Consider the following 11042-nt stretch of genomic DNA (forward strand, 5'->3'; position numbering starts at 1 on the left):
AGACAAAAATCTTGGGTAATCTCAAACATTCATGCTATATAATGTTATTTTAGACATTTAGATTACAACAAAACTATGCAATATTTGCATAAGAACCAGATAGCATGGGCTAAAATACACAAGTTCATTTGCTAGAAATGCTAAAGAAGGCAACAGAAAATACAGTCTCTCTCTCTTTTTCCATTTTCTCCTTTTTCTTACTGAGCAAAAAATAATTGGCTTTTTTCGTTTGCCAAGCATAGTTATTAGTTACCTGAATCCATCTAATCTTCTTAGGTTTATTTTGCTTAGAAAGTAAATAAGAGTCTGAATAAGAAAGCAAGACTAAGCCATTGTGATAGCAACATGCATATTTCTTCGGCAAACATCCAAGTTCAGAATACACATGTGCATTCAAATAGAAGAAAATGACCTAGGAATAAGTACCTAACCGCAAATATAATCATATAACAGCTTAAGGTTGACATATCATTAAAGCTATAACTTTCCCTGGGGCTAATAACAGGCCAATGTATTGTACAAGGACATGTAAATATAAAGCTCTCTTGTGAACCATGACAGAATTTGAAACGAGCTTAGAGACGGACAATTCTAAGGGCCGCTAGGCCCCTAATTTACAGGAACATATTGCTCCATTTGAAGATAGGAAGGACTTATAGCTAAATGCCTAATTAGACACCTGATCATCATTTCTCAAGTTCCTTTCCATTAGTCAGAAGCCCATTGAAAGGAAAGGAGAAACCTTTGTAGTTAAAAATGTAGTTCTATGTCTGAGAAGCCCTAAATCCATATGCTTGCTTACGAAGGCCCTAAATCAACTTTTATTTTCTCATCGAAGACCAAAAGCTGCCTACCACTCCCAAATTAAGCAACGAGATTGTATAGAACCAACATGGTTAATCCAGGAGCTGCACCTTTTGGCAAGCAAAGAAAAGGCATGGGTAGTCAATCCAAGTCAGAAATCGGATCTTAATGAAACACCCTAAAAAGAAAATGTGAACTCTCTCCTTTATGAAAAATGCACATAGTTTTGAAAGATTCCGAAGAACTGATTAAACCAATCTCCATCAATCATCTTAATATGAACTCATTGCATAGCTTCAAAAGATTACAATTCAATATTTAAATCACACACACACACAGTAACTCCTTTAACTGATAAGGAAAAGACAGTTCCACAACGAAACCTAGGAATCAAATTCAAACTCCATATTGTTCGATCGGGTTTTGACTTGTGACTTTTGAGAAAACACAGCACCAACAGACTTAGATGATTGAATATCCAAAAAAAAAAGGCCTTTATTACAGAAGAGTTCCCTTTTCAATCAGGACGACCAACAAATATAGAGCATTTAAAGTTTCCTTAATACTTTTTTCTTGGTTCTGTATACAAAGACCATAAATCAAGAGAAAGCAAGAGAGTATATGACGTGGCAAGTACCGAGAGAGATATTTAGGAGTAGGTGAGAGGGCGGTCCTTGGCCTCGTTGGGATTGTCGTCATCGTCAGGGTCGTTGGTGGAGAGGTTAACGCAGGAGAAGCGCTCGAGAGAGGAGAAAAAGGCGGAGACCACAGTGGCGCTGACCCAGGTTGCCACCTCTCCCAACTTCTCACGAGAGATCAAGCTGGGGGAATTGTTGCCCTCGCTGTTATCCATTCTTATTCTACTTCTTGTTCTGAAATCGATTGGATTACTGAGATTTGAAACCCGCTCAAGGAGGATTCTCACTTTATCTCTTGTCGGTTAAGGAGGCGAAGCCGCCAAGGGGCATTCTAGAAGGCTTCTAAAATAATATAGAAAATATAAAAAATAAGGTCCAATCAAAAGCCGAGCACTTAGTGTAGTGGTATCATAGTACCCACCCACGGTACTGGATGGGGTTCGATACTTCGCATGCACAATAATCATAATTTGCAGTTTAAACTACATCACAACTCTGCATTTGACACCTTTTTTATGTTACATTGTTTTGGAAAGAAGTAGCCGAAAACATGGTTGAGGAAGTTATCGCAAGTTTGCGAGAACATTTAAGCTGAATGTTTCAGCACCTTCTTCAACTAGCTTGACCAGGGCTTAGATTTGATATTTTAATGTACTCGAATGCCTGAATATTTATTTTTTTAAGAACCCCCTTGAGCTTAGGCATGCCATGCTTTTCACTTGCATTTCAAGTCGTCTATGGAGCCCAATTGGAAACCCCAAAAGAAAAACCTGGTCTTTGAAGCTCGTATTTTTAACTATTAGCAGCAAATATTAAATATATATTTACATAAAAACTGTTTAGTATTTGAATTGATAGCTAAGCCCAAAAAAAATGCGGTGCTGTAGGTGTAGACCTCATAGCGCAAAGATGAAGCTTCAAGTAATCTCATGAGAATCAATAACAAAAGCAAACGAATAAGCTTTATCCCTCAAATTGAGAAAGACAATCATAGTTTAACATTTTTTTTTTACTTCAAACTCCATACCCAGAAATCCCTCTTATTGCATTTGAACAAAAAAAAAACTTTTTTCCCTAAAAAGAAACAAGGAATTTGCTCTAAACCTCGAATTACCTTCATGTAGAAAATTTGATATCGGATAACAGTTTTTAGGAAGAGGACTGGAGGAGCTTCTTATAGTCCTGGAAAGTTCCATGGAAAGGGTTCACCCTCCCCTCAGACACCACCCACAGTTCATCTACACTTCCAGATATCAGATGTTCATCATGACTAACCTGCAGGAGCCATCACACACAATTCCATCTCAGAATTTCGAAATAGGACCAAAATAATCTTAATATTTATTTATTGTGCAAACTAAAATGACAAAGACAACACGACTTATACCATCAGAATCCCTCCTTGGAACAAGACAAGGCCTTGAATTAGTGCCTCCACAGCATCCAAATCCTAATTTCAGTGTCACAGTCAGTGGTTATAAAACTTTCCATGCAAATCCTGGAATTATTGAAGACTTAACCATGTCTTAATATCAAGAAATATGGAGAGAGAGAAAAATATTACGACTTACAAGATGATTGGATGGCTCATCAAGCAATATTATGTGTGGTTTCTTGAAAGTTATCTTTGCAAAAGCAACTCTACTTTTTTGACCGCCTAGCATTGGCAATCAAAGCAATTAGAAACATGTCTGGGCATATGTAAATGCACAAGGATATAGGGTAAAGCAAAATCCCAGCCAACAGCCATGCGATGTATTGTAGAAAGTACTGGACTTATGCACCCAATGATCAGGACTCACTCGTTTGTAGCCTCAAATACCAAAAAAAAAAAAAAAGACAATTCAAAAACCAACTCTTTTATAACATCAAGAAACAACATTCTGCTGTTTTTCATTGTAGGCCTTCAATTAGCCAGTATCAAAACCTTTTGAGATTCAAAGTTCAGTCTCATTACCGATTTATAGAAACAAACTTCAAATTATCCATTATATCCTAACATGATAAGAAAGTAAGTAAACATACCAGACAAAGTATACATTGGCTGCAGTGCAAGATTTCCAGTCACACCAAAAGAACCCAAGTGTCCACGAAGTTTTTGTTCAGGCACTCCCTGCAAGACAGAAACATCAAACAAGGGATTCAACCACATCCAGTCACTTAAAGCATTGTAGATGGTTCTCACACCACAGGTAAGGACTCAGAAGAACACAAAACTTACTGGATAGCAGCGCATCATATATAGCAGGGGATTTGAAGACAGGTCTAGCCCATCAACATGGTGTTGACTGAACACAGCAATGCGAACCTGTTTGATATAATAATGTCAGTTTCCTTGAGCATAACATGTCAAGACCAATATTAGCTTTCACTAATGCGACAGTTGATGTAGTAATGTCAGTCTCCTTCAACCAAACATGTATACAACCACTAGTGGTTTTTGTTCAGCTGACCAGTTTTGTTATCAATCATGTCACACAATGTCAGCCCCATTTAAAATGCAAAAATATATCACTTTCCTTGAGCATAACATGTCAAGACCAATATTAGCTTTCACCAATGCTACAATTGATGTAGTAATGTCAGTCTCCTTCAACCAAACATGTATACAACCACTAGTGGTTTTTGTTAAGCTGACCAGTTTGTTATCAATCGTATGTCACATAATGTCAGCCCCATTTAAAATGCAAAAATATATCACTGTACTTTGTGTATAACTGGTACTTAATCCAATTTTGAATATCCAAATCCCCTTATAATTAATGTCATTTTTCACCAACGCAAGGGAGCAATGATTAAGCCCCTTGTTTGGCACCCCAATGACCAACGTTCAAACCCTGCTGATGTAACCCCCCCCTTCCCCCGATTTGTAACGTACCAAAAAAAAGTCACTTTTCTATAGTATAATATTGAATTAGTGCTATTTCTCTCTTTTTCAAATTTTTTAAACTTGAGACCCTTGGAAATTGGTATTATTGGAGAATTTTGAATTTTCTATGTGAGAAAACAAAGAATGTTAAACAGCATTACAGTTCCCAAAAAGCATCCATCGTCAAGCACAAGACTCAATCAAAGGGTGAAAGGAGTAGTTTATGATAACAGTACAGAATGCGAATGTGGAATAAATAATTAATGGATTCTCTTAGCAATGAACAATCATTTTAGGGCAATCTGAAACTTAAAGACAGACAAATATTATGGGATGAAGGAGTCTAAAACTGACTATGATGCAGATTAATAAGGTGAGAGCCTAGTAATGTATTTGGTACAGGATAGATCTCAGAATGTTGAAACCTATAAGAAATTATGGTGAGTGGTTAGTTCTGAAAATGAAGAATTAAGAGAATGGGCCATAAGAAAGCCTATAGATAAAGCACACTACCAATTTCAATTACTTGAAGCAGTATGGTCTCAGATATTATAAAAGAAGAAAATATTTAAAAGACGATGAATGAGTAGAAGGAATTAAGTATTTATAGTCAAAGTATAGAAGTAGGTCTATGACAGAGACACCCCGGAAACAGTACAATAACTAGTTAAATCCAACTCCAGAAGACTAAAATGTCATATAATAGAGAAGGAAAAAGTTCAAGCATATTGCAAGACAAAAGAAGCAACATTATTAGAATTTGATTCATTAGTAGTAAGTGAACAGAGAAAGAATATGTAACATACAGAAAATCAATTATAGGAAAATGGAAAATATAAGCTACCTTAGCCGAACGAAAAACTGTCCCAGAGATTGGTTGTAGTTCCCCAGCAATTAATTTAAGTATTGTTGACTTTCCAATCCCATTTGGACCAACCACTGCATAATGGTGGAAATAGAGGTTAAAAATGAACCATATAAATGGCGCATATCCAAAATATGACAGTAAAGGCATTAATTGCTCGAATATCCATGATTGCTTAAAAATGGGCATTTAGAGACACCATAAATTGGAATCACATCTTCATCTAGTTTTTCCTATAAATAAATTACACCTGGTACAAGCATTTCTTTTATTTATTCAAACACTTAAAGAGACCTTTTTTATTTCTTTTTCTTTTGTTTTCCTTTGAGGTAAGTGTGCCGTATAAGGAGTAGGAAAAAAAGAAAGGAACATGGATGAGGTTCCACAGTCGAAAAGTTTAAATGAAAAAAAAAAAACTCAAGGAGCAATTATCCTTACTTGCTATGCGGCTGTCTAGATCTATACCAAAATTGAGATTCTTAAACAATACTGGGCCCCCAGGATAGCCAAATGATGCATCACTGCAAACATTGCAACAAACATCAACACTGAACAATAAGCAGCCGATCCTAAACACTTCAAGAAGTCAACTTGATAAAAGTCAAAATAATTATACACAGATGTCAGAACCTGAGCCACAAAGTAAGACAAGTCAAATGTAAAGTACCAAATAGCCATTTGGCACTTGACGTTTCAGGACTGACATCATTATTCCAAATTCTTCTAAAGAACTGAAAACAAACCTGAAACTTATGATAGGAGGCCCTGGTCTATCATCTGGGGTTGGGAACTCAAATTTGTAACTGCATAACAAAATAGCCAACTCAGTTATAAATAAATAAACCCCAATGGAATCTAAAAGCCAACTCAAGGGTCATAAAATTGATAAGACAAAAGCACTGAAGGAGATATACTCGGGGTCATTAACAATTTCATCTACATGCTCCATCCGCTCCAATGCCTATAGAAGTAAAGGGAACCAATCAGCTCGGGCATATACAGAGAGAATTGGACCAATATAAGTATAACTACATAAAATTATCCCAAATTATATATAAAATTGACCTTGATTCTGGACTGAACAAGCGATGCTCTCTTTGCATTATACCTAAATTTATCAATAAAGGCCTGCAGAAAAAACATTTTAAAAAAATCAACAAGATTTATATGCCAAACACGATGTAATACTATAATTCATGAAAAACAAAAAGAAATATATCAGTAAAAGCATCTATTATTTTAACAATGGAAAAAATTATCATAAAAAGATAGAGGGGCTTACTGGAAACCATGAATGAAATGTCATTAATATGCCAAATTAGTAGGACAGAAATTTATAAATAACCCAAGCCTTCTCTGGCATGAAACAGAATAGAAGCAGACTTGTCATTTTCACTATGGTTGATATGATGGTATTAAAGGAGGAGGGAGGGGATGAGAGAAGAACTAGTCATAGATTGAAATATGCTCTAAATGACTAACTACCAACATGTTGCATAAAAACATCAATTAACAAAAGAATAGTATTGATGTAATTTTATTAAGATGACCATACACAAGAAAATGCAGCAGCAATTAGTATTGTTTAAGTTCAGTTCAACGGGGAAGACCTGCATGTGGGATCTTGCTCGTTCATTTGCCTCAACGGCTTTCTGTTGGTTCTTAATCTGTTCCTGTCTTGTCTTCTCAAAGGTATCATAATTTCCTTTGTAGGCTGTCAATTTTTGTCCTTGTAGATGAATAATGTCAGTAACCACCTGAAAATAAAAGCAACATTGTAAAGAGAAACAGAAAATTATTATGTCAATTGGTAATTGTAGAAAGGATGAACTAGAAAACAAATAGCAGAAGGGCAATACCAAATTCAAGAATTCTCTAGCATGAGACACAACTATAAATGTTTTTGGCCACTTCACCAGGTAAGATTCCAGCCACAGGACAGCATGAAGATCAAGATGATTCTGAAAAGAATATAAAAATTACATCCTATCAGGTTCCAGAAAAAATGCATGCCACAAAACAATGTAATACAAATAATTTACTGTAGGTTCATCAAGAAGCAACAAATCAGGTTCTATAAATAGTGCACGGGCTAGAGCAATTCGCATTCTCCATCCTCCAGAAAATGTTTTTGTTGCCCTCTGCTGCATTTCTGGAGAGAAACTGAGACCCTGGAAATTTTTCAGCAAGAGAGATAATAGTTAACATGAATGAAGTTGTCCATTATGCAACTAAATACAACATTGTAAAAACAACCTGCATGCTATTTATTATTTAAATTACATGCTATGTGTAGTTAATGAGGACCAAGAAAGAAAGCAAATAAGAAATTATATAACTTGAGTGGTTTGAATCCCATCCAAAGTTCTTATCATGCTTTGCCTATAGCACACTTGTTCTACAATGGAAGTCCAGGGATAAATTTCCCTCACAATAAGACTCGGATGGATTTAAACAGGCTGCAAGCAGAACAGACAGAAAGATTCCTTTTTTCTTTCAAGATATTTAGGATGTCACTTCAAGTAACTATGGGACTCAGAACCCCTCCCCACAAAGGATACCTCCCAGAGAAGCCTGATGATAACTACTCAACTGCCTCCTCCAGCATCTGACTAGTCAAAGCATCCCAGAAACAAACACCTGTCCAAAGCCACAACTTTCTACTCTTTCCAAGTCCAAGACAAAATACCTAATTATAGGGAGTGGGAGTGCACCACCGACTTTGTCACCATTTAGGAGCATGGTTTCAGACAACTGACGTCCATAATGAAGTCTCTCTTCTTAGCCGAATAAGTGGAATGTGGAACTTTTCATAAAATACAACCTCTAGGAGGAGAAGACCCTACAAGTCTTTAACAGGGAGCCAAGAATCCATTCACTTCATAAGCTGTTTGATCCTTAAAAACAAATGTATTACTTTTTTCATCTAGTAGCAGTAGCTTTCCTGATCATGAGATTAGGAGGTTAGAATCATGGACTTAAATTGCGGTGATGGATGCATTTTCAGTTGCATCATGTTTTTTTACGGTTGCAGACATAACCAATATTGCCATCAGTTTCCGTATGAATATCAGCAACTATGGGGAGCCAAAGCACATAATAACAGAAGTAACATTGCATTATGATTTCTACTTAGCACACATAACAAAGATCAAAAAAGCAAACAACTAATTTGAGTGGGTTGAAAACCCATCCTAGGCCTTTTTCATGATTTGTCTTGTACCAGTAACTTTTCCTATCATGAGATTAGGAGGTTAGCACACATTAACCAACACATGTCTACAACCTGACTTCCTTAAATAAAATAAAATATTAAAAAAGAAAGGTTTTTCTTCCTCTGCTTCTTTTTACTTATTAAAACCTTGACTTATTGTCTCATTTTCATTGCAATTACTGTATCTCCTATCAGGCATGCACTTTTAGGTCACCAACCAAAGACATTCTTTGAGAACTTACAGCAAGAATAGAAGCTGCACGAGACTCTGCAGAATCTGCATCAATGACCTCAAGCCTTTTGTATATCTGCTCAAGTATTTGCGAGATGGCATCTTTATCAGGCATCCCATTTAGATCTCCTCCACTCTTTCCATTTTCATCTTCAAGGTCCAATTCTTTCTAAAGAGAAACAATAAAGTTATCAGAAAGATCACAAGAAAAAGGACATAAACAGTGATGTGAATCAATACAAAGATACATTGTTTTCCTAGATAAAAAAGTTAATTGCTTCAACCTGTCGTGCAAGTAAATTAGCTTCCTCTTGCAAAAGCTGGGTTCTTTCGACATCAGAGTTAAGAACACACTGCAAGGCTGTTGTATCATCACCAACTACTTCTTGCTCAACATGTAGAATCTGGCAGTTTGAAGGAATTCCTTCAATAGCATGCATAGCCATATACCTAAGGAATGTTGTCTTCCCTGTACCATTTCTTCCCACAAGACCTGCAAAGAGAATGGCATAATAGATCAGAAACAACTCGCAAGATAATGATGCAAGAAGTCAACAAGGTATTGTCATGGGAACAATATCCATGTCTCTTCATAAAGTTCTTAAATTTCTTTCTTTCCCTATTCTTGGTACTAGAGCAACTCTATGCAAACATGGAACATAACCCACCATAATGCCTTCCAAAAGAAAGTGTAACTGAACCATCAACAATAAGATCCCGACCACCAACTGAAACATTGAAGTTCTCCATATGAATATCCCTAACAGCTGGGCCGCCACTAGAGTCATGATTCACACAAACAACAGGCATTCCTTCCCTAGCTGCTTCCATCTCTGCTAGATGCATTTGGTATTGTGCCTGCACATCACATGACAGAAGAACACAAACAATTAAATAGTTTCTTAGTTGTTTCACATTACTGCACATCAGAATTGATTTGACTAGTCATACCTCTCTTTGGCGCTCCTCCTTTCTCTTCCTCCTCTCGAGCTTCATTTTATCGCGTTCAGACAGTAATGGACCATCAACTGGCTCTGGCTTTTTCTTTGGAGCCGCCTCCTCCATACCTTCATTCATCCTAAATGGCGTTGCTAGGCTCCGGACAGTTGGCTTCGGTTTAACCAACCCATGCTTTCCGAATTTCTCAGATAGTGTACTACAAACCTGCCATGAATTCCACAAGAAATTTACCAATTGAATTCAGTTTCTTTCTTTCTTTCTTCCAACCAGTATTATCCATGTATAATATGGAATTAGGAAATAAGAGAAACGATGGAAGCTATACCTTGCGGCACTCAGAAAAGTCAGAAACGCATTCGGCGGCAACTAGGAGCTCACCGATGGCCTCGAAGGCGCCATCACCGTCCTCTCCGAAGTCGAAATCTTCGTCAGCGAGGACGTTGATGATGTAATCAATGATTGGTTTATCCACATCCTCGGCTCTGCGGCCTAGCACCTCGTGCACTACAGAGCTTGCCACTTCAGTCATGGCAATTCCTGATCTCTTCTTTGTCCCCTTTGTTTCGTTCAAAGAATCGAATTAAGGAAGGAAATGGGAAGGGAAATGAATGCCCTTTCTTGATTTTTTATGTGTAACGTTTTCGGGTTTTGCTGCTACCAGAGTAGATTTTACAAGTGTTGTAACGTTAGGGTTTAATCGACGGTATGTCCTTTTTTTGGGGGGGGGGGGGCGAAGTGGGGGGGTTAGAGGTATTTCCTTTTTTTTTCTTAAAACAAAATGTAAATTACACCCTTTTTTTTCTTTTTTCTTTTTTAATTCTCTTAAAGGGCAAACTTCACTGTTAGTCACTAAATTACGGGTAAATTTTCGTTTCAGTCACTTAACTAAAAAAGTTACAATTTGGTCACCGAACTATTTAAAATTTTTAATTTAAGTCACTAGAATGTTAAAATTAATATTATATTAACATTGCTTACACCAATCTAAAGCTCTTTTTTCCTTCTTTTTTATAGTTCAGTTTTTTTCCATTAAACAACTTTGGACGTTATGAATTTACGAACCAAAATTCAAATAGTTATTTTCTCCGATATCCAAAATTGACTGTCAGATCAACTTTGAATCTCAGGTATGTTCTTTTACTTGTCAATGGATACCATATAGATCATTGAATTGTCGCTTAAGCTTGCTAACGGAACTTTAAAAAAAAAAGAACCTTAATAGCCTAATGACTTAAATAAAAATTTTTGGATAGTTCAGTGACTTAAATGAAAATTTTTTATTAGTTCAGAAATAAAATTTTAACTTTTTTTAATTAAGTGACCAAAACAAAAATTTACCTATAATTTAGTGATTAACGGTATAATTTACCCTTTTGTTAATTATGAAAATAAAACAAATAGGGACGGATTAAACTTTAAAACGTTGTCTATGAATCTTCAAAATATTAGTACTACATTAA

General features: G+C 36.3%; 1 protein-coding gene across 3 annotated transcripts; it reads right to left on the reverse strand.

Annotated features, from left to right (window-relative positions):
- Positions 1–1071: 1071 nt before the first annotated feature.
- Positions 1072–10378, reverse strand: LOC107911437 (ABC transporter F family member 3). 3 transcript variants are annotated; one of them, XM_041098176.1, is made up of 19 exons: positions 9908–10320; positions 9574–9786; positions 9291–9480; positions 8907–9115; positions 8633–8791; positions 7219–7347; positions 7036–7137; positions 6787–6933; positions 6242–6304; positions 6091–6137; positions 5920–5979; positions 5615–5697; positions 5156–5250; positions 3664–3750; positions 3468–3555; positions 3014–3099; positions 2830–2892; positions 2557–2717; positions 1072–1781 (listed from the first exon to the last, which is right to left on the reverse strand). In XM_041098176.1, exons 1-18 carry the CDS (start codon positions 10109–10111, stop codon positions 2592–2594), a joined length of 2151 nt encoding a protein of 716 aa, XP_040954110.1. In that variant the 5' UTR covers positions 10112–10320; the 3' UTR covers positions 1072–1781; positions 2557–2591. The 3 variants fall into 3 exon arrangements, with proteins under 3 accessions (XP_040954110.1, XP_040954108.1, XP_040954109.1); XM_041098174.1 differs by having other exon boundaries at positions 1072–1784; XM_041098175.1 differs by lacking the exon at positions 1072–1781 and having other exon boundaries at positions 2383–2717; positions 9908–10378.
- Positions 10379–11042: the final 664 nt, after the last annotated feature.

This window comes from Gossypium hirsutum, chromosome D08 (genome assembly GCF_007990345.1).
Source record: "Gossypium hirsutum isolate 1008001.06 chromosome D08, Gossypium_hirsutum_v2.1, whole genome shotgun sequence".
Taxonomy (NCBI): domain Eukaryota; kingdom Viridiplantae; phylum Streptophyta; class Magnoliopsida; order Malvales; family Malvaceae; genus Gossypium; species Gossypium hirsutum.

What these genes read in the sequence shown, in the direction of transcription:
- LOC107911437 (XM_041098176.1), bottom strand. Translation starts at nt 10,111, where the DNA reads ATGACTGAAGTGGCAAGCTCTGTAGTGCACGAGGTGCTAGGCCGCAGA. An exon ending in CTAATTTACTTGCACGACAG is followed by an intron (nt 8,792 to 8,906) that starts GTTGAAGCAATT and finishes GTTTCTCTTTAG; the next exon opens with AAAGAATTGGACCTTGAAGA. An exon ending in TCTAGACAGCCGCATAGCAA is followed by an intron (nt 5,251 to 5,614) that starts GTAAGGATAATT and finishes ACCATTATGCAG; the next exon opens with TGGTTGGTCCAAATGGGATT.